General features: G+C 30.6%; 1 protein-coding gene across 1 annotated transcript; it reads left to right on the forward strand.

The window, feature by feature from the left end:
* Positions 1-16,426: 16,426 nt before the first annotated feature.
* LOTGIDRAFT_117600 (hypothetical protein) lies at positions 16,427-23,658 on the forward strand (the record flags this gene model as incomplete). Its single annotated transcript, XM_009055929.1, has 4 exons — positions 16,427-16,543; positions 18,197-18,307; positions 21,675-21,942; positions 23,426-23,658. Coding segments are annotated over 4 exons (729 nt in total), but the record flags the coding sequence as incomplete, so codon positions are not given.
* Between the last annotated feature and the right edge of the window lie 2,082 nt (positions 23,659-25,740).

Here is a 25,740-nt window from a genome sequence, read left to right on the forward strand (position 1 = left end):
GCACATGTCAATTCTAAACAGATTTTAAAGAAACTTGGTTGAATCACCTGAAACTTGTTGAAACTTAAAAAAAAAGTCTTTGAATGAAGCTTGTGCAGTATGAAAATGTTACTCATGAAATATTCATTTATTGATAGCTCTTGTCAACTACCTTGATGACTTGGCTGCCATTACAATGGTAGGTGTATGACGATGGGCCATCGCTATTTTTATCTTGACTTCATAAAAATGCATCAAATTTGGCTTGTAGGCAAGATAGAGTTTTTATCTGAACTTTATGAAACTTGGCATGTATGAATATATTAATGAGATCTCAATTGAGTTGGCAAATGGTAACATTCGGATGAACAGTTTCGCTGTTATTGCCCTTGACTTAGAAAAATACGTCAAATGAGACTACAGTTTTTATCCGATCTTGATGAAACTTTGTACGCATGTATATATTAATGAGATCTCAGTCAAGTCTATGGCTATGTTGATTAAACTTTGTTCATGTGAATTTGATGATTATTTATAATATATTTAGTATAAGATATGAGAGGAGTGAGATAATTCAATGTTTCTGGGTTATTTTTAATGATATTAATTTAATTATTTAAAGATATTGTGTAAAAAGGATAACTGACTGTAAGTTTATGAGATATTCAAAGTTTTTGAACTACAAATGCATAATGAAGATCTTAAATATGAGAAAATTTGTATTATTATGAAGATAATTCTGACAGCTGCCAGTGGGAGTTACCTTGCCTGGCAAGTTATCATTTATCTAGCAGACATCTTTATTTGTGACTCTGGCCAGTGCTTTACAAAGGAGTTTTTTTGAACCTCTTCACTCTTGATACTGATACAATCTCTCAATATTCAACAGGAAATACCATGGGATATAGAATGAAAGGTACCAGTATCTGAGACGACACCTTTCTTGTCTGCTATTATTAACCTTATAATAACCACATTCATATGAAGACAAATAAAAAAGCAGTCTCTATTTTAATATCATGTTCATTCAGAATTGATATTACCTCCAAATATATTAGACTGAATGTGTTTATGTTTTTAAAACATCTGTAGATATGCACAAACACTATTATAAATGTTTTTTAAAGGCAGTTTTGCAGAATCTTTCACAGTCATGGTTTCATCCTAAAAAAGCAGTATTTAGAGCCTAACGCAATTTTTCATCCTATCATCATTGGTCAAAATTGTTATTAAGTGTGTCTCACTTAATTGTTAATTACACAGTTAAGTGACATTTTGACTGACAGCAAGCCTTTAAAGCACTATTATGGATATACTACTCCTTCCTTTAATTTTAGCACCGGTTCAATTCACATACCAGAATCTTTATCAAACATACATATATATGATACATTATTATGATACATTATTATGCTTGATAAAGATTCTGGTATAGGAATTAAAACGTTGCTAAAATTAAAGGAAGGAGTAGTATATCCCAATTTTAGTGGTAAAGAAGTGGGCACATAGACTTTTCTCTCTTCTCCCACATCTTAACCACTAAAATTGACCTAATATGATCCAACTATTACATATATTTCTTATTAGCTTGAAGTATTTTTAACCATTCATTGTTGTCTTTTTATCAATCACAATGAAGACGCCTTTGACATTTATAAAATTTGCTTGTTATTGCACTCTTTAGCTTAATTTCAAAAGAACCACGAAAAAAATGAAAGTCGAGGAATAAAGGATTAAAAGACCTTTAGATATAAAATTGCGTAATTCCTATTCAAAGAACAATAACTTTTTAGATTTGACATTTCATTATAAATCTATGGTAATAAGATTTGATCGTTGTTAGCATTTCTACTAATTAGTTTTAGTAATTAGAAAGCAAATGGAAAGCTATAAGTAATATAAGGCAGCTGAAAGCAGTATATTCTACTACCATTTGACCAAATTTTCTTTGTAACATTGAAAATCAGTCACAGTTTTATGGGATTTAACTTTCGGCTTAGTGCCATAAAATGGAGCAAAATAAAATCCAATCCTTTTTCGCTACTATACCTAATTTTTTTTTACAAAAACTAGATTATAATACTGATTAAAATAGAGATCAGGATGTTTCAGACACATGGTTGCACTTTGTATTTGTCAGAGTACATTAATAATTAAGCTAGTACAAAATATTTTCTCTCAAATAAAAAGAAGTCCTTTTAGGACAATTTGTAACTGGTATCAAAATCAAAATCTTCAATTTCAAATTTAATCCCATTTTTATACGCCCACATGAAATGGGGGGCGTATATTCCCTTCACCCATGTCACCCAAAAATTGGTATGAGTGTTCGTAATCACCCAAGGATGAACCCTATTGAAAATCAGAAGAATCGAAAAATATTTAGTATGAGTTATTGCCCTTGTTCTTGAAAACACGTTCAAATTTTAGGTCGTAAACCCTCCAGAAAGGACAATTCTTGACGGATTTTGACGAAACTTGGCATGAGTGTTTGTTATCACCCAAGGATAAACCTTATTGTAGATCAGAAAAATCGAAAAACATTTAGTATCAGTTATTGCCCTTGCTATTTAAAACGCGTCCAATTTTTAGCTCGTAACCATTCTAGAAGGCACAATTCTTGACGGATTTTGATGCAACTTGATGTGAATGTTCGTAATCACTTAAGGATGAACCCTATCGAAAATCAGAAGAATTGAAAAATATTTAGTATGAGTTATTGCCCTTGTGCTTGAAAACGCTTTCAAATTTAGCTCTTAAACACTAAAAGGCATGATTCTTGCTGGATTTTGACAAAACTTCAATCCAGCGCTGAAGATTGAATATTTGCCTTTAAGAGTTTTCACGAGCCAAAAATTGAACACCTTTTCAAGAACTAGGGCAATAACTCATACTCAATATTATTCAGTATCGCCCTAAAGAGTTCAAAAGAAGTGTATTACTGAAGGTTGAATATTTCATACTGGTGATTGTTACTGTACTGCTAAATATTTGTATTCAAAATCAAAGATGCCAGTCGGCATATATTACCTTGCCTGGCAAGCTATCTTTATCTTTAAGGGACAAATATAGCTTCTATTTACAACATTCAAATTTCCTTGCTAACTTATACAATTCCAGAAAGCAGAACGGCAGAAAGCTTGACTAGTCTTATTGAGAAAAGTTTTAACTGTATTTGTGGTCAAAATGGAATTGTTTCTTTTAAGGCCTTATTTTTTTAAGATACACTGATACATTTGAAACATATTACAAAAATTGCATGTTGGATCAATTTGGCAATTATCTTAAATAATGCATTTTATGATGCCTTTCAATTGATCAATTATAATAGATGACATGCAGAGTAATTGGTCTAATTTCTATTTGATCTGGATTAAATAAGTAGTTGACGACTATCACCATCAAACTATGGTTGTTGATAAATAGTGTAAGGTGGTATTTTGTGATTGATAATGATTATTAATGACAACTGACTTTTTCTGACACTTCAAACCATTTCATAACATCATTACTCTGGTTGAACTTTGAGCTGTTTTAATTTTCACATCAATACCTTAGTAAGAGATTCTCTCAAAATGTCAGATCTCTGTCTGAAACTCTGTAGGACTGTTAAAGCTTAATCATTTTGTCATTTTCCACACATTTGAAAGAAATTAGATGTGTTTTGACAAACATGATGGATGTCTGTGGAAGTTTTTAATCTACTTTAGTTTGATTAATACTTTGAAAGTGTCCTGGCAGTACTAACATCATCAAAGAATGTGTCTTGTCTTTTAGATTGATCATTGACCACCATCATTTGTCAACCCACAAGATTCAATCATCTACTGTAAGACACATCATTTATTTGTTAGTAGAAATACATTCATAACCTACCTACCTACCGTCTCAGTACTAATATAAACAGAAAGGAAGGATGTTGTTTATAGAAAATTGATAGACCATTTCCAAAATAACAATACATACATAGCTGTATCTATAGGTTTCATGCTTGCTGGTGACATAATTGCTTTGCGACCAAAACCATTGAGTTTTAATTTTATAAGTTCATCTCAGTAAATGCCTGGTTTAAAAGTGGGCGAAAGGAGTAATCATACCTAATGTAAAGTTTTCTGTCATTTTGTGAAATTCTTAACCATTAATTTTCACTTTCTAGAACATTCAGTCAATGCTGATTTGATGAAAAAGTAGGTGTTTTGATGTAATATTAGTAGCATCTCTGTCCATTATAAGGGAGCTTCTAATGTGAAATATTTTAGATTGGACTAAAGTTTTTTTTTTTTAAGGGAATATTGTAGAAATTTTCTGAACTGTTTTTGTTTTCGTTCTCTATGCATGATCCATTAACTTCCAAAATGGCTGTTCCTTTGACTCAATTTCACTGGTTAAACTTATCGTGGTTGGTAAAAAGGTATTAAGGCATTAGATTATAAAAGTTTTCACGTTCAATCAACGAGTGGGACCCCTAACTAATAACATATCGAAAGAAAGGAAGAAATAATTATTGTTAATAAAGATAACAACTTAGGCTCAGATTTGTCCTCTGCAGATTATCCTTTCCCATCTTGAATGGAATAATGACCATATATGATTTATTAAAAGGTCACAAGATTTTCACATGCTGACTTAAGCTAACCTAACTCTTCAATGAAGCTGAAATCAAAATACAGAGTTGCTTTTGACATTAAAACTTAAAACTCTGGGGACTTAAAGACATTAACTTTTATGTTTCCTTACATAATATTTTATTGCACAGAAGTGGGTATTTTATAATAAGTGAGTTAGTGGGGCCATTCATTTGAGTTCATTGGAATCTCAAATGTGTTTGGCTGCATGTTTGTATATTAAGCCCCTATACAAGTGTTAGTTTAGGTACGTTGTTATTCTTGAACATCAATTATGTAATAAATTGACATTATTCCTTCAAATGAGTTTTATTATTCCAGGGGGGAAGGAGGGTGACACAAAGTCATTTTAGCAGGTTATGCTGTTCACAATGTTTTCATACGTCTGTTATCTTTTAAGATTAAAGCAAGTTATATCTTTTATAAGTCCTTACAAAGTTGGAACATATATTGTTGTCAAACTATTTTTGGTCTCTATCTGATTGTTGAATTGTCATCAATAATGGTTTGTAGGTATGTAGCAAGAGAAAGATGATGCCTATCATTTATTCAGATGATCAAATAAAAGTTTAAAAGATAAGAAGGCATATGAGTACTTGGAAAATAGAAATGTTCCTTCTTCACCGTAAACACAAAGTTAGGGACTGCTGAGGTCAAGGATTTAACAATCAACAAATAAATAAACTCATCCATTATTCAAGAAATTTGAGTTTATTTTGGTCAAATCATCAGTGGCAGTAATGTTATGAATGTAGAATGAGAGAGGTTGTAGGGTTAATGTTATTATTATGTGACCTTGTCAAGCTATTAACCATTCTGATCTCAGGGTAGAGAGTAATTACATTCTCTCTCTACTGTTTTTCTGTGAAAGCTTTTAAAGGAGATGTCCACTGAACCTTACTTAATAATTGGTATGTCCTTCTTATCTATTGTTATATCAAAATTATTGAGTTGGAGCAACAAGCTATATTCCACAGCTGTATTTTAAATCAGAAGAAGCTGTATTTCAAATCAGAATAAGCTGTATATCAAATCAGAATAAACTGTATTTTAAATCAGAATAAGCTGTATTTCAAATCAGAATAAGCTGTATATCAAATCAGAATAAGCTGTATTTTAAATCAGAATAAGCTGTATATCAAATCAGAATAAGCTGTATTTTAAATCAGAATAAGCTGTATATCAAATCAGACTGTATATCAAATCAGAATAAGCTGTATTTTAAATCAGAATAAGCTGTATATCAAATCAGAATAAGCTGTATTTCAAATCAGAATAAGCTGTATTTCAATAAGCTGTATATCAAATCAGAATAAACTGTATTTCAAATCAGAATAAGCTGTATTTCAATAAGCTGTATATCAAATCAGAATAAGCTGTATTTTAAATCAGAATAAGCTGTATTTCAAATCAGAATAAGCTGTATTTCAAATCAGAATAAACTGTAGTTCAAATCAGAATAAGCTGTATTTCAATAAGCTGTATATCAAATCAGAATAAGCTGTATTTCAAATCAGAATAAACTGTATTTCAAATCAGAATAAGCTGCATTTCAAATCAGAATAAACTGTATTTCAAATCAGAATAAGCTGTATTTCAAATCAGAATAAACTGTATTTCAAATCAGAATAAGCTATATTTCAAATCAGAATAAGCTGTATTTCAAATCAGAATAAACTGTATATCAAATCTGAATAAACTGTATTTCAAATCAGAATAAACTGTATTTCAAATCAGAATAAGCTGTATTTCAAATCAGAATAAACAGTATTTCAAATCAGAATAAACTGTATTTCAAATCTGAATAAACTGTATTTCAAATCAGAATAAACTGTATATCAAATCAGAATAAGCTGTATTTCAAATCAGAATAAACTGTATTTCAAATCAGAATAAACTGTATATCAATTCAGAATAAACTGTATTTCAAATCAGAATAAGCTGTATTTCAAATCTGATTAAACTGTATTTTAAATCTGAATAAGCTGTATTTCAAATCAGAATAAACTGTATTTCAAATCATAATAAACTGTATTTCAAATCAGAATAAACTGTATTTCAAATCTGAATAAACTGTATTTCAAATCAGAATAAGCTGTATTTCAAATCTGAATAAACTGTATTTCAAATCAGAATAAACTGTATTTCAAATCTGAATAAACTGTATATCAAATCAGAATAAACTGTATTTCAAATCAGAATAAACTGTATATCAAATCAGAATAAACTGTATTTCAAATCTGAATTAGCTGTATTTAAACGCAATGTTATTTTGTATGTTCTTTTCTAATAAAGTAAAGAAAAATTGAATGCAACTTTAAGACCTATTTTTTTTTTAAGTAAGATCATCAAACCTATATCAAAAGGTCCATTTCATCTGCCCAAAACAAGTATAGCTTTATTGCCACCGATGGTCAAGAGTATGATCTTCGTCTTGTATTGTAATTTCTGGATGATAATTAAGTCAATATGTCAATGCAAATGACAAACATTCTTTGTTCAAAAGCATTGTTAATCAACAGTCTACTGGTAAAGTTTACCAATTTAGCCTGTATCCTAAAGTTATTTAATACGATACATTCTTGTTGAACTTTGGATAAAGATAAAAAGTCAAATTTCACTTTCACTTTTAATGAGTGAATGATTCCTGAACTTTGATAAATATATTTTAAATTGTTCTATTTTAAACCTAATATCTAGAAATTACTCATGTAATCGTAAAAGAGTTAATTTACCATGAATTTGGTGTCAGAAAAACTGTCCTTCTGCAAGTGTTGCCTTTAATCTTCTTGAAAGTAATGTTGTTTACAGATGAGCTATTGACTATGTCCCTAGGGTAGATTTACTATTAACAACTTTCTAATGAGTGTCTTCTGTTGACTTTATGTGACTAAGACTTAATCAAGAGAAAGATTCGTGTCCTTGTCCTTGATGATAATTATTTCTACCGTCAAAATATATCATATTATTAGGACAATTTCTGGTAGCCATTCCAACCATAGGTCAGATTTTAAAAGAAATTCCTAGTAGGACTTCACGTAATTTTATTTTGTGTATGTTAGTCGCGCAGATTAGTGTGCTTCTGTGGATTCTTCATGCTGTTATGTCTGATATATAACTCACATGTTCTATGGACATTATTAAATTCACATAAAGCTTCCATTGTATATGGAATTAATTATTGGACCACCTTTAGCTTCAAGCATGGACATGATGGTAAATCACTTTCAATATAAATCAGTTCTCCAGAACTATTTTAACAACACTTCTCATCAATATCTTTTCTCCTGATGGTACTTCACTGATGATCACTACAACCAACTGTATCTAAGCTGTATTTATCACCATTACTGATCTTTAAGGTCACTTCTCCACATGACACTGTCTCACAAAAGATGACAATATCTAAGCCCTTTTCTTTACAATGTCACTCTTTGGGATGGCGATCTTACAACAAATGACTTTATCGAAGCATAACCAACACTTCATATTGACCTTTTCGTGGCACTGTTTCCAATTATCAGTGTCTTATATTGTTGATCTATGCTGTGAAACAGCTTTCCTTTGAAGCTTTTCATCTTAATAGCACTGTTCTTAAAAGTGTTGCTTAACTTTTAAAATTTGCTTTTCAGCTGCTTAGAGCCCTCAAATACTAAATCTTTGAATATTAGCAGCACTACCAAAATAATTGCTCCTTCACACTACAAGTTGTATCTACATTCCTTTTCATACGTGATCTATTGTTAAGTAGTAATATTAGTACTGCTATATTATTTGTCTGAAAAGTTAATGGAATTATATTTGTCAATCCGATATAGATTTGTCTGTATAATATTGAAGTCCAGTTAATCCTTTACCTTAAAGGTATTCAATAGACAGCCGCAACCAACACATTATTTACCATTGATTAAAACTCTATTATAAAGAACTAATAGCACCATATCATTGATTGAGACTTTAATAAAGTAATAATGAGACCAATTACTGACAACATAGAACTATAGATAGAGAATTAAACCAATGTTCTTAACCTCTTTCAACCCATATTGATCAAGTTTCACATAAAAGCCAGTATTGGTGGAGACAGCTGATTTGGTATTGTAGTATAAGGTTTTATAAGAGATACTCATTGTAGTGAATTAGAGATTATCACTAGATCACTCTTTCTTGCCTGACAAATGTGATCTCCATTTAATAGAAGCATATTTATTTAAGTGCTTCTAATTTATGAGTAGAAAGGTGGAACTATGTAGTATGTGTAGCAGTTTTACCATCAGATGACCTTTTAAATCTTTGAGTTAAATCTGTCTGTGCATTCATAACTTTGTGTCAATTTTTTTTCTGCTAGTATATGAACATGAACTTTGACAACATTCTGTTTGATATTATTGTGCTTGCCATAATCACTCAATGTCTTTATTTTAGGCATTTATTTTTTTCAATTTTTGTCCAGTTTGTGAGCATTATTTGGTTCAATTTGTAATTGGTCTGAAATTAAAAGAAAATTTGTCTTTTACCCAGATTACAATCACTTTTTTTCAGACATGACATTTAAATTTCAAGTGAGGCAGACTTGTGCCTAAAGGCAATGTTTATAAAACTAAAATGCTTCCTTAAAATATCGTCTGTCTTGGAATGTCAAAATAAAGATTGAAAGTATAAATGAAAAAAAAAAAACGAAATGAGATCTAACATAATTGAAGATAGTTTGAGGCAATGATGAAATTGATATTGACATTTTTGTGAATGACTGCTTGGAAATTGATAATTGTGCAGGCAAAAAACATGTAGAGATTTCTCAATTAAAAAGGTTAATCAGGTAATTTTATCATAAAATCTGTTCATTAAGCTGGTAATATGATAGGAAATACAGTTTAGATCCTGTTTTAATGAAGTCTGTATACAAATTCACCTTGATGGAATGTCAGATTCTGACATTTGTATGACATATTTGGTGTGATTTGGAAAACCAATCCAAAATAGCATTTTTATACGCCCACATTATAATGTGGACGTATATTGTTGTCACCTTGACTTAGCCAAAACGCGTCAAAATTGGCTTGTGAACACGATAGTTTTCATCTGATTTGAATGAAATTTGGTGTGATCATTTATATTTATGAGATCTTGGACAAGTTCGAATTAGACGATCTTTCGATGAACGGTTATTGAGTTACTACCCTTGATGAAAAACGCGTCAAAATTTTGTTGTGAACACAATAGAAACTACAGTTTTTATCCAATTTCAATGAAATTTGGTGTGAATATTTATAATGATGAGATCTTGGGCAAGTTTGAATTTGGCTATCTTTCGATGAATGGTTTTTGAGTTATTGCCCTTGATTTATGAAAAATGCGTCAAAATTTGTTTGTAAACTCAATAGAGACTACAGTTTTCATCCGATTTAAATGAAAATTGGTATCAATTATAATGATGAGATCTTAGTCAAGATTAAATTTGACAATTTTTCGATCAACGGAATTTAAGTTATTGCTCATGACTTAGTAAAACGCATCAAAATTTTTTAGCGTTAGAGGTGACAGTTTATGTCAGAATTTTATTAAATAATGTGTGTTTGTTTAAATCAACAATATCTTGCACAAATTAATTTTTTGACACAGATAGGTGACTACCCTTGATATATTGAAAATTAATCAAGAAAGTGGGCGTATCTTGCTAGGCAACCACTTGTTTCTGTTTGCGTAGCTGGTTCAATGAATTGTTATTGTTATATCCCTTTTATGGCTTCCATTGATTTACCTATGTATCCTGTGTTATTTGGTTGTTAATTGTTTTTTTGATAACATTACCTGTGTGTGTTTTCAGGGAACAAAATAAGCGGTATCACATCACAGTTTGTGATACAATTTTCTGCAAAATGCGATGTAATATTTATCAGGAGCTAGCAGTTGCATCGAAGAGGGGCAAGCATTCTAACTGAACAGGAGCAGACTGAACAGGACCAAGCAGTCTAATTGAAGAGGGGCAAGCATTCTAACTGAACAGGAGCAGACTGAACAGGACCAAGCAGTCTAATTGAACAGGACCAAGCAATCTAACTGAACAGGACCAAGCAGTTTATATGAACAGGACCAAGCAGTCTAATTGAACAGGACCAAGCAGTCTAACTGAATAGGACCAAGCAGTTTAACTGAACAGGACAAAGCAACTAACTGAACAGGACCAAGCAGTCTAACTGAACAGGACCAAGCAGTTTAACTGAACAGGACCAAGCAGTCTAACTGAACAGGACCAAGCAGTCTAACTGAATAGGACCAAGCAGTTTAACTGATCAGGACCAAGCAGTCTAACTGAACAGGACAAAGCAGTTTAACTGAACAGGACCAAGCAGTCTAACTGAATCCACTGGAGCTTATCCTATGCTACCAAACACTTAATCAAACTTTGAAGTCATAAAATTTCTGAAGAGAGGCTGTTTTTCTCAATGTCATGTGAATGGATCTGATCTGGTTATTCTATCTATGCTGATCAATGGAAACTTGATGATAAATTATTTAAATATTTACATTCTTAATTTGAACATTAGAATATTATAAATTGATGTTAAAGATAAATTATAAATGATAATATTATAAAAAGTTTGACTTCTGAAAGATATATTTTTAAATGAAGTAGAAAAGTGTTTGAAAATACTTGACCCTTTTGCTCACAAGATATACGTGTTTGATACCTGCCCATCCTCAAAGTGAGTTGATACAATCAGTTGTTCTCGGTCGTTCGATTGAGAATTGATTACAAGCATCTTTTGACTTTCCAAGACCGATAATCAGTTGTCTGCAACAATCGTAACATCACTAATAAAACTTATAATTGAAATAACATTTAATAGTTTTTTGAAAAAGATGCAATTTCATACAACACATCTTGCTTAATACAAAAGATTATTTTTCTATTCATGTAGTTGTGTGCGTTGAAGCTGAAAGAAAATGGTGTTTTTAGAAAATTGAATGTCATGAGAATTAATCTTTAAATAACTTGTATGTACTTCATCAATCTCTAGTGTTTCTGTAGTTGTCATATTTGATAGAAATTGGTAGTTAAGAGTAGATGTCTATCAGTAAAAAATCTTGTCAAAAGCTTGTTCAAGTTGGCCATAAGGAAAATTGAATTGTTTTCATTGATTAACATTGACCTAGATTGGAGAAAGATGACATGAAATTTCTGAAATTATTTTTTTTCTGTCTGAATACATGTATCTTAATACAATCTGACTTCATAACATCAGATAGATACATATTTCTGGTTTTATACATGGATCTGGTTTCAGAAGTTTATGTGAATACATGTATCTGGTTTCAAGACTTAATGTGAATACATGTATCTGGTTTCAGAAGTTTATGTGAATACATGTATCTGGTTTCAAGACTTTATGTGAATACATTTATCTGATTTTATATCTTTAGCTAAATACATGTATCTGATTTCATCTCTTTAGCTTAATACATATATTTGGTTTTATATCTATAGATACATGTCTGTGGTTTCATACATTCAGCCCAAAACATATAACTGGTTTCATCTCTTTTGCTAAATACATGTATCTGGTTTCATATCTTGAGCTAAATACGTGTATCTGGTTTTATATATCTAGATACATGTCTGTGGTTTCTAACCTTGAGCTAAATACATGTAACTGGTTTCAGCTAGATATAATCATGTCTATGGTTTCATACCACTGTTCATACCCTCAGCTGGTTGCATAACTTTGGCTCGATACACATAGATTTTACTTTGTAAATGTTGTCCAATGAGAATGTGGAACTCCACTACCTAACTAAAGTTTATGAAAACAAAAAAATTATACAGGAAATATAGGCAGCAAATCAAGCCAATAAAGAACTTGTGGCTTAAAAGTCTAGCAATTGATCAAATGCACAGATATATTTGTAAGTATGACGTCTGCACGATTTTCATTTCAGTAAGAGGATAAAAAACAAGTTGTCTAATTTCCTTCTTACAGCCTGTTATCAAGATAAAATCGCCATCAGAATGTTTCTAAGTTCTTTTCTAAAGATCAAGCAATTAGCAGGGAGATCTTCCCTGAATATGTGTCTACTTTCATTTCTTATCTAAAGGATTATTACAAGTGGTTCCAATCTTCTCCTGGCAGACTTAATTTGGATAAGAATGTTGAAATCTTTGCTAAGACTATAAGGATGGGTATATTGTTATTTAATCGCTGGATGTTGATGATAGACTGATTGGAGAGAGAGATTTGGAAATGAAATTGCTGAACAGGGATTTTGACATTTTGGAAATAATTAGGTTGAAATGATGAGTTATTACTGGTTATTTGAAGGAGAAATTGAATGTGAAGGACTAACAACTAGCTTTGAATTCTATTGGTTACTTTTATCATATGCCAACTAGTTCCCTCCTGGCTCATATTATCTTCGTTTATAGTTTTTGTCATATGTGATCATCAGATTCAAGATCCAAATGCAGAAATCACATGTATTAGATTTAAAATCTGGGAAAATATTTCAGAAATAAACCATCAAAAGTTGCTTTTAGCTACATAAGGTAAAGACATTATCACTAGTTTGGATATGAAAGTGATTGTTAAGTATGAATATTTATGGTCATTACAACATTTTTATATTGACACATGAGGTTGTGTTGACTTTCTATAGTGTAAGATAGTGTATTCTGAATGATTGTCATCCCCCACTGTCACGTTCTACTATTGATGCCAGCTGGTTGAATTTGAGCTAACCAATGCTTCTCTTGAGTGAACTATTGAAAACAGGCAAAATTCTGTCAATCAGAATACTCCTTTTAAATTTCCAATTGTCAAAACATTTTAAATATGCACTGTCATTAGCACTAACAATCTGACTGTTCCATCTCATCCTAATGCAGGATTGTACTATGGACCTATGGTTAGTGAGCAAGCAGCATCGAATCCTCAGCAGCTTTCCTATACAGTTAAAAATATGATGGTCTATTGTTCTTTGGAAATAAATAACTAAACCAACCAACTGTATATAAGCCATGGTGTTAAAAATATTTTTGATTGAATTATTCCACAAATTCTGTATCAAGAATATAAAATTCATGATTCCAATAAGCTTTGATCTTATTATTTTTACATGCTTCAATATTGATAATTACTTTTTCAGTCATGTTTTTAAAAACAGTTAAGCATAAAATCCTTGAGTAATGGTTTCTTTTATGTCATAATTTGTTTGAAAGCCACCCTATTTTCTAAACAATGGATATTTTTTTTTAAAGCTGTCTTCTACAATACAAGCAATAAATTTTATCGATCTGTAACGTTCAAAATGTCTGTTCAAGAAAGTCTTAGAATAATAACCTCGTTTAGTTCTGATTTTCTTTATATATTGCTTTGATATTTTTTAAGGGATTAAAGGAATATTTGTTACCATTTAAGTCTCCAGACTTTAGTAATAGAGATGCCATAGTCTGTTCAGTTTTTCCTGTTACACCTAATATTATTAACAGGCCTTTACAAATATTTGAGCTTTATCAGATGATGAATAAAACATTTCAGTAACTTTATTAGTATCCGCTTAAACCATTCATTATTTTATTCGGCTTTTGTCATATTTTTCAACAATAATGTTGACTAGAGCAGACATTAACAAAACAAAACCTTAGGTCAATAAAATATTGAGAATTGAAATTATTGCAACCAAGCAATTCACAATAAATATTTTGCTCACATTGGTTACACCAGAATTCCTCTTATTTACAATTCATATTATTCATACAAATTTATAATTTCATTACCTATTTTATTGGAAGTATAATTATGAATTGATATTAACCTTTTTTATCATTTCTAAAACGATTCAATGAAAATATGATGCATGAATTTATCAATTTATTAACTGAACTGTTATGAGTTTAATATCTATAGCATTTTAAGAGTAAGCCAATTTATACACCAAGCCCAAATGGGCAGAGGTTACAAGTTAATGTGTAACCTGAATATCTCACATTCCTTACAAGTGATCAGTAGAAATTTCATTGAACAGAGCATTAGATTGGTTTAATATTTGATTGACCTAGAACATGTGTTGCATGGCAATTCTTTTAGATCATAGGTGGAAAACATAAAAAACCATGTAGATCAGAATTTCAGACATGTCACTAAAATGAGTTATTGTGCAATAATAGCAATTTTTGATGAATTTGTACATTGAACAATGATTACAGACTGGTATTCTGTTAATTTCATAAATGTCTGTCACAGTTGGATTTGAAATGAACTTTGCATGTATGTTACTAGAGAAGGAAATAAATACCTAAGCAGAATGTCAGGATTTGATTATTGAAGATTTATTATATTGGAGATAATATGTTCTAATGAACTGCAGACATGCAATGACTAATCAACCTTTAACATTTATTGTATTTACTATTATCTTGATAATTCTTAAGATAACACTGCAGTTATATACATGTTTTATCTCTTGAAGGTTGAAAGGAACCAGGAAATTTTCCACATCTTATACCAGACCAAGTTATTTTCTTGTTTTCAGATCCTCCTACCTCAATTCTCCAGAAATCAGTATGAAAAACAAACAAAATCAGCTCCACTGGAGAAAAAATACAACCTTCATTCCAAATGAAACAAAAAAATCATCACCATCAGAAACTCCTATTATTGATATTTGATTAAATCAATACTGAGAGTGTAGGAAAATTCAGGTTTTCTTGGTTTTTTTTAAGTTTTTTTTAGTCTACCACTTTTCACACAAATTTGTTTTTTTTCTCTCCTGCTGTAGAACATTATACAAAATTTGTCTGGCCCTAATATGCTTTGTTAGAATATAATTGTTATTTTACATACATTCTTCAACTGAGCTTATGTAAAGCAAAATGCTATCTTGTTGATTGATAATAATCAATAGAAAGTTTTCATTATGAAGTTGTACTCCCATGTTGAGAGGCTATTGTTATATATTCTGACAAACTGTTGTCTATGGTTAAAAAAATTAAATTAGTCTCCATTGATTTTTAGATTGGTAGTGTATAAAATATGGTAAAGGACCTGCACAAGTAGAAGATTCATTTGATTGTGTTTCTTATTTCTGCATTTATCTTGTATCTTTCCAATATGTTTAAGTTTCACTGATCTTCTTATGTCTCTTCAAAGATGATTTAATTCTAAAAGAATAAAATACAATAGGCTGCATGACATAAGAAGATTGAAAGATGATCTAAAGAGATAAAGCTGTTTTAAGAAATTTGATAGCTAGTTCGTCTACGATAAATGAAAAATGTATTGTTGATGGTAATGGCAGCAGTAATTCAGAAAACGTGGTGCAATGCCATCTGTTGTCAATTCCTCAAAAGGATTTATAGCTCTAATATCTCTGATAGTCACATGTTTTTTTTAGTCTTATAATAATATTAATAATATCTTTATTACAAAATGGTACAAAATTAGGCATACAAAATCGACCATCATCAAGATACAACCAAAACATACAAATAAACAAAAAGACAATTACATGGATGACAAGTTATACTTCTATTGTAGGGCCTTGAAATTTCAACCCAGTTTCAGTCAGATGCTACCATCAACAGATAGCAAGCTTACACAATGTTTGGTTTTTGGTTCTTTTAAAACAATGTATTTTTCAGCAGAATGATTAGTAAACATGTTTTAACTGTATCTTTGTTTATGTTTGATAATGATTCCTGTATGTGAAATGAAATGTTGCTAAAATTAAAGGAAGGAGAAGAATATATTCATAATAGTGTTCTTATTTATCTAATGATCTGTTTACTAACTGTCACTCAAAGATATTCAGTTTAAACTGTTTTTTATTTCAGTCAAGATGAAGCAAAGAAGATTGATGAAGAATTATTTGATGAATATGCTTTTAGTGTTGATCAGTTGATGGAACTAGCAGGCTATAGTTGTGCTATAGCAATAGCCAGAGTAAGTTATTTTTCAAGAATTTGTCATCTTCGAGTGTCCTTGAACTTCATTGAACATTAACTAGAATGAAATAAAATTTAGCATACATATAAATTATTAAAAATGGAATAATATAAATTTTAAAAGTTCTATTAAACATATTTAGATACTGGTACATTTTTTATTCAAATAATGATAGCATAATCAAAATAGAAGTTCTTGTGGTTTCTGTGTCTTATTCAATCAACTGTAATTTATAAACTTACTGGTTGTCATTGATACTTGAATCATATCCATGGTGTCATTCAGTTCATGTTAAAATAGGGGAGATAACTGACTGTGATCTGTTTATCTGGTGCTTGTTAGGTCTAGGCAAACTCACATTGAAACTAATGACAACAGGTCAGACAGTACTTACACTGTGGGCTTTCTCTTCTGTTTACCAACTACTCTGATCTGATTAAGTCTTCAACAGTTAAAATGGTCTACCATGACAGTTTGGCTTGTGCTTTGCAACATAACATGGTTTTTAATGGAAGCTTAATTTACTGGTATTATGTGCAGATTGTCACATGATCAAGTGATTCTGGTAGTGTACACATCAGAGGCTGGTCATTCAGGAATACACTTGTCTGAAAACAAATCCAATAAAAAGAAAACACAGTAAGAAATGGATTACAAATGAAAAAAAAATAGTGCTTGACAGATAGTCACAATATATAGTATTAAAATCAAAAGAACAAGTATATGTAAGATTTAATCCTTCTACAGGCCTAAAGCTATGGACAGTGCACTTCTACTGTCATTTGACAAATCAGTGGTAAAATGCTGCAAGTAAAGAGGCACAAAAGACACAATGAAATCTACTATTCATGTGAATGTATAATCTGGTAGATATTGATGGTGTTGATAAGGTCAATGTGAATGTATAATCTGGTAGATATTGATGGTGTTGATAAGGTCAATGTGAATGTACAATCTGGTAGATATTGATGGTGTTGATAAGGTCAATGTGAATGTACAATCTGGTAGATATTGATGGTGTTGATAAGGTCAATGTGAATGTACAATCTGGTAGATATTGATGGTGTTGATAAGGTCAATGTGAATGTATAATCTGGTAGATATGGATGGTGTTGATAAGGTCAATGTGAATGTACAATCTGGTAGATATTGATGGTGTTGATAAGGTCAATGTGAATGTACAATCTGGTAGATATTGATGGTGTTGATAAGGTCAATGTGAATGTACAATCTGGTAAATATTGATGGTGTTGATAAGGTCAATGTGAATGTACAATCTGGTAGATATTGATGGTGTTGATAAGGTCAATGTGAATGTACAATCTGGTAGATATTGATGGTGTTGGTAAGGTTAATGCGAATATACAATCAGTTAAGTTTTGGTGGTGTTGATAGTCCATGTGATTGTATGATCAGTTAGGTTTTGATGGTGTTGATAAAGTCAATGTGAATGTACAATATCATAGATTTTGATGTTGTTGATAAGGTTAACGTGAATGTACAATCAGAGGAATGTAAGTTGATGTATTATGTTTTGATGGTTTTCATAAGGCACATTTGGACTACAAAAATCCAAGAAATAAATGGTCCAGTATTTCACTATTCTGATATAAACTGAAAATATAAATGATGACTTTATACTAATTTCAGTGTTATCCAAGAGATCTAATGACCAAAGATAATGGTGCTGTATTGGTGTGTTGTGGACCTGGTAATAATGGTGGTGATGGTTTAGTCTGTGCGAGACATCTTAAACTATTTGTAAGTAATTCAATTCTCATTTACATTTTAGTATGCTAAGAAATGTTATGTTGTCAGTCTAGACCATTACGATCTTAGCGCTAGGATGTCTTTGGATGGGAAATACACAGCCAGGACACTTTAAACTTATAAATATTTACTGTTTAAAGTACTACTAGTTGAACAGTTTTGAAATAATAGTGTACAAGATCTGTTGTTCTCAAATGCATTTTAATGGAACTCTTCACACAAGAGGTAATTATATATAACCTAGTTACTTGGATGGAAACAAAAACAATTCTCTTCAGCTGTTTTATGTAAAATATAGAAAATAATGCCAAAAACCATGCACTACAAACTGGATATCATTGAGTGTCAAATTTATCAGTTCTGTTCTGAGACCACCTCCCCTCTGTAATCTGAAAATAGAACTATCCTCAGGACATTGGATTGTTTACTCTACTAATTTCTCATCTTCTAAAAACTGTTCTGAGAACAGATACGTTTTTTAATGTAACTGGGGCTTATAACATGTATAAATTGGAACAAACACATTTCACAGGTCTGACCTAGACATGATAATTAGACATAATGCTATCAAATAACTGAAATAAAGATAAACTTTCTACCATTATGTACATCCTTGCATGTTAATACTACATAATGAAATATATACATAATGTATAATTGAAATAGTAAATGACATTATTTACAACACATCCATAATGAACAAATTATTTTCCATTATGTAGAGAGAATGTAGTTTACAGAGTTTCCTGCTTTGCTACAGTTATATTTCATAGAAGGCATGTGAAAACTAAATCTCTTAGACCATGGATGAAGGACTGAACCTATTTTCAATACAAATGATTATCAAAGTATTGACCTGACTGTGTCTTCAGGATAGAATTCATTCATTGTTGGATTCAAAGAAAAACATGACAATTTTATGATTATGGTGTTTGATCAAAAATGCTGGGTTCAGGTTCACCTGGGTCAATAGTAATAAAAGCAAAAGTTGCTATTGAATGAAAATGCACATAACAATGTTTGTGGATCCAAAATGTTCATTCTGCTATAATGGCGTTAAATAGATAATGCTCATTTCTGGAAGTTTTTTTAGAGCTTTTAATAATGCATTTATGTTTTAAGGATTACACAGGATACAAGGCCTTGGGTGGTGGTGTGAGAGATTTTGAGTTATACATCAGTCATATAACAGTCTGTACATATTACATGAGATATTTTCAGCTTGTAAAATTTGTAGATACCTACACCACCAGGAGTAAGATGTATGGAAATACTTGTATAAATATTACTGTGTATGTAAGCTTAGTTGTATTTCCCTAATTAACAATAAATCATATGATAATAATAATAGGGGACTGTAATATTCTATCTTACATTTCACTATAATCATGTCCAGCTATTAATATTATATCACTGTTTTTACTGGAGGAGCAAATTTGATTTAAGAGAAACGGAGAAGACATTCGAACTACAAACTCTTGTAGAAGATATAGAAAAAACTATATGAATTGGTTGAAAGCACAAAGGGGTAATAAAATTTCACTATTTTGGCTTCTGTAGGATTGATTTATAATAAATACAAATATCCACAATTGATGTGTAAAATTTGAAATCATATGCGTTACATAGCTACATTTTTTAAGCTAAACTTATTTTCGAAGAGTATAATAGAGTCAATTTCTCTTGAAAATATTTACTCTTTCTTTTGTAAATTCTGAGCTTAACTTGTCTCTAGTGGAAATTTAGAGTGTTTTTTCATTAGGTTAACAATTCTGTAGGTGGACAAGGTGACCACAAAGGAAAAAATGATGAATTTCAGTTTAAATATCCATCCATAATGACTACATAATATGTTTTTTACATACAACTTTTAAATGAAAATATTTAAGTTATGTTTGTAGAATGCATGACCTTAGCGTGATGGAGTAAAATGAGTCAAACACATTGTTTTTTAAACCTTACATTAGCAGTGTTGAACTTTCAATTTTTTTTTAAATCCTCCCTTTTGCAATCAACTGCTTATTTATCTTTAAATATTATAGTAATATGAGGTGTTCATTCAATACACACTGTCTGTTTGTTATCTGTACAATTCAACCCGAGAAATAAATCTTGATATAATGATAAGAGATAATATAAAATCACAGGTATCTGAAGTTTCCCTAATGTTACCCATAGTCACATAGAGATGTTGAAATTTAAGAGAGATTTTAATGATACAAATCAGTTTCAGGCCGAGGAGCAATATTTATATATAGCAATAGGAAGAAATGCACACATACAATAAACGTTTGAAACAGGAATAATTCGCCTATGCCAACTAGAATATATAGAAATCTGCCATCTACAACACTACCGCCGTCCAAGTATCTTCAGATAATAGAAAAGTTAAATGACATATTACAAGATACTATTGTTGATGATAATGAAACAATATTTGAGTTGAATAAAGAAAATTAAGATGAAGTTGAGATAATATTGTTATGTATATATATTGTTATTGTTATCTATCTATATATTATTAATTGTGTATTACTCTTTCTAATATTACACAAGATATAAAATTCTATTAAATGCCATCAGTATGATTAAAATGATTAATATTATATCAAACAGCACATATATAAAAAACACATTTGGAATAATGGGTAATTTAGTATGTTGTATTTGCTGGGTATTTGAGTTTATCTGTGCTATGTGGTTTTGTATAAATGTATATGAGATTTGTGTCTTGTGATACATGATTCATGATATATAGTAATAGACATCAATTGTATCATCAAGAATCATAAATAGGATCTGTCCCTTGAAATATATCTTGCTAAATTTCCCTACACAGTTTTTATTGAAAGAATACAATTTGATCAAGTATATTCCTTGAAATATTATTATTTTCCCCTAGATAGTTCCTATTTTAATATAACATAAATGTAAAATATCCCACACGTCTGGGATTTCAAACTTATTCAGAGTTGCCAATACTTTGATGAAATTAAATCTTGTTGTAACTCAAGAAATTCAGATATACACAAATAATAATTTAGTTTTATTCCTCACCCAGTAGTAGTTCTGTTAAATTGAACCATATCACATTATTGGTTAAATTATCTTCTAAACCTACTAAATGTGACTGTACTGGCGGTATTTAACAGTTAAGTTATAGCTGTGCAGATCAAAATAAATTTTCTTATATTTTCATACATCTCTATGTAGTGGAATTTGTTATGCATTTTGGATCTATTTTGTGTATTTACCCTGTTAACATCAAGTGTTATAATGAAACGATGCAACCTGAAACTGCTACTCAAATACAATCTAGTATCAAAATACTTATTCTTGAATGGAATTGTCATTTCAGGGCTACAAACCATCCATTTTCTATCCCAAACAACCAAATAAACCAATCTTTAACAATCTAAGATTACAGTGTGAGAGAATGGATATGCCGTTTCTATCATTCTTCCCCTCACATCCAGAGTTGATTACAGACTCCTATAACCTGGTTATTGATGCTTTATTTGGATTTAGTTATAAAGGACCTACCCGTCCAGAATCAGCTGTAATATTAGATAAACTGAAAGCCATACAGAATATTGTACCTATTTGTAGTATTGATGTTCCCTCAGGTAATTATTTCTCTTTGAACACTTTTCACTTGAATTGAAATAAGGTACTAATAGCAGACAAATTTTATAGAACTTTTTAAAATATAATTGCATAACAGACTTATTTTAAGGCAGATCACCTGCAATCACGAATGTTTTTTGAAACATTGATGTTCAGACCATCCAAAAAACTCACCTAGAACAAGTTTGATTTTATTGCTATCATAAATGCTGGAAATATAGTTATTTCTTCACACAAATGGCTTAACTTAAATCACTGAAGTTTTTAGATTTGGTCAGAAGTTAGTTACAGTTGATAATGATTTTGATCTGTTTTAGTTGCCATATCTTTGGGATATTAAAAAATATCAAGTTCAAATAAAAACATGTAGGATTTATATGTCTTGGATAAGCAAAAATAAACCAATTTTGCCCTTAGTTATGAAAGTTTTTTATTGCTATATTCATTTATATTATCTATGTTTATTGTTTGCTTTATCTTCAGAATACAATATATTTTTGAAGGTTTTGTTCTGTTAAAATGTCTGGACTAATGTTCTTCAACATTAAATATTCTAAACATAAACATAATAACAAATCTTGGGAATAATAAGACTTAACTGTTTGGAACTGAATCCTTTCAATAGAAACAAACATTATGTTGTATTTTATTGAAGGTGACTGATGTTATCAGTGAAGTGTAAAATGAGGATTTAGAATCTGGAAGTAATAGCTCAGTCAGGTTAGAGTTAGGTTAACACTTGATTTGTCATCAGATCATCAGTAGATGTTATTTACAATGTAGTTCTGATTGAAATTGTGATCTGAGAATATAGTAGAGTAGATTTAACTTGAGGCTACAGACTATCACCAACCAAGATAACATATTTTAGATTGAATTAAACAATTACTCTAAATGTTATTACTCACATACCAAAATAGGTACTACTAACCGAGATATCAGCTTTACTTTAATTATGATATTGTCTGGGAATAGTCATTAAATAATAAACTTGTACTAAAATATCTTTTTGGTAATTAGAGTGGTTGTGTTAAATATAGATAACCTAATTATATTGTATAGATAAAATTAAACCTAGTAGTTCAAAATATATAAAACCTTAAAAATGCATTGCATTATCAAAAAAGAACATGAATCTGTGTCAATACAAAAATCTCAATGACATTCTTAGAGGTAAAAATATAGTGATATAGTAAAAAAAAGAAATTTTTTGACCGAAGACATTGGAAAACAAACATGTATTTATTCAGAATTTTCTATGTTGCAAATACTTAACAGCTAAATCAGGTGCAAATACTATTTGTGCTGAAAGATATAAATTTAAATTATTGTGTCAATAAAGCTAACCTTGTTTTAGGTCACTAATTGTGCTTGACACAAGTATTGTATATTATGTTGTTTTTGTCAAGATGAGAAAGTCCTCTCTTGATTTGATTCAGGTGTCTTTCCTTTTTTTCAAATAGATATTGGTGTGTATTTTAGGTTGGGATGTAGAAAATGGTGACCCTGAAGGCATTCAACCAGAGCTACTCATATCTCTTACAGCTCCGAAATTATGTGCAAAACTCTTCAAAGGCAAATACCATTATCTTGGTGGCAGATTTATACCTAAAACATTAGAGCAGCGCTATAGTCTCAACTTGCCGTCATATCCTGGTACAGACTGTGTTATTGAACTCAAAACTCAACCTGCTGAAGATGCAAAAGAATCTTGAATCATTTATAAATTTTTTGCTATCACTTTCTAAGTCATTAACTTTAAACGATTTCATAGTCATATGCTCATGATGCCATTTGTTGATTATGTTCCTATTATATTCTAATTATAGTAACACCTTTTAATGGTTGTCTGCAAATTTTTTATTGTATACTCACCAAATATTATGTATATAAATATAAATGTAGTTGAACCTGATTTTAGACAATCCTTTGTAGCAATTATTATTTTGATACATAACACTATATACCTACTCATCAATACATAGTCACATTTCAATTACTAGACTATAGTCTATTGTTGCAGTGCTTCTTGAAATATTCATGATGCCATGTTAACATTTGAAGGGAGATAACTACACAGCAGAGATAATTTCATGTGAATAACAGCTTGAAAACCATCAAGTTTTTTCAGTATTGGGCTTTTCTTTTTTCAAACATCAACAGTTTTCTAAATTTTTGTCAGCTATTATGACTTTAAAATTTTTTGTTTTTCGTTGTTGAAATGTACATATTTTTGTCTTAAATTGTTACATTGTATACTATAGACCTAGTGTTTGTTGATTACAATTGTTAGTTTGTTTACTGTTAAATCGCATTGTTTACATGTATTATCATTTTCTATTACTAACTGTTAACAAAATATAAATAAAATTTTCATCTTGCATATTCTAGTCTTTACTGAGTACAGGTTTTAGCATTATCAATGATTCATATACAGGTAATACTGTTACTTTAAAGTGATACTATGTCTTAGAATGAACATAAAATTTAAGTATTCAAGAATGGTCAATATGAGTATATATTCATCAGTGAACTTACTTGGTGTCATAAAGTTACAACAGAATCCCTATAAAATGTGGAAAATTCATAAAACTAAGTAATTATTGAAAAATGCTTAATCTTAGATAGTCTTGGATTTTATAAGGATCCTGCTATGTTATTTATGATACCAGGTATATATCTACTGATGAATATATGCTCTTATTCCTTTAAAGGAATACTACCTCTTAGGATCACCAAAAAATTTAAAATTTTATATTTTTTTTATGTTCTTAGATTATACAATTTGCTAGCAGTTGTTGATAATTCAGTTGCTTTCAGATTATACCAGTTGCTCTCAGATTATCCCATTTGCTAGCAATTGTTGATAATCCAGTTGCTCTCGGTTACACCAGTTGCTCTCAGATTATATCATTTGCTAGCAGTTGTTGATAATCCAGTTGCTCTCAGTTATACCAGTGGCTCTCAGATTATACCATTTGCTAGAAATTGTTGATAATCCAGTTGCTCTCAGATTATACCATTTGCTCTCAGATTATACCATTTGCTAGAAATTGTTGATAATCCAGTTGCTCTCAGTTATACCAGTGGCTCTCAGATTATACCATTTGCTAGAAATTGTTGATAATCCAGTTGCTCTCGGTTATACCAGTTACTCTCAGATTATACCATTTGCTAGCAGTTGTTGATAATCCAGTTTCTCTCGGATTATACCAGTTGCTCTCAGATAATACCATTTGCTAGCAATTGTTGATAATCCAGTTGCTCTCGGATTATACCAGTTACTCTCAGATTATAACATTTGCTAGCAGTTGTTGATTATCAAGTTTCTCACGGTTACGACAGTTGCTCTCAGATTATATCATTTGCTAGCAGTTGTTGATAATCCAGTTGCTCTCGGTTACACCATTTGCTCTCAGATGATATCATTTGCTAGCAGTTGTTGATAATCCAGTTGCTCTCGGTTATACCACTTGCTCTCAGATTATATCATTTGCTAGAAATTGTTGATAATCCAATTGCTCTCGGTTATACCAGTTGCTCTCAGATTATACCATTTTGATAATCCAGTAATACCAGCTGCTCTCATATTATACCATTTGCTAGCAATTGTTGATTATCAAGTTGCTCTTGGTTATACCAGTTGCTCTCATATTATACCATTTGCTAGCAGTTGTTGATTATCCAGTTGCTCTCGGTTACACCAGTGGCTCTCAGATTGTACGATTTGCTAGAAATTGTTGATAATCCAGTTGCTCTCGGATTATACCAGTTGCTCTCAGATTATACCATTACCA

Source organism: Lottia gigantea, assembly GCF_000327385.1.
Source record: "Lottia gigantea unplaced genomic scaffold LOTGIsca_26, whole genome shotgun sequence".
NCBI lineage: Eukaryota > Metazoa > Mollusca > Gastropoda > Lottiidae > Lottia > Lottia gigantea.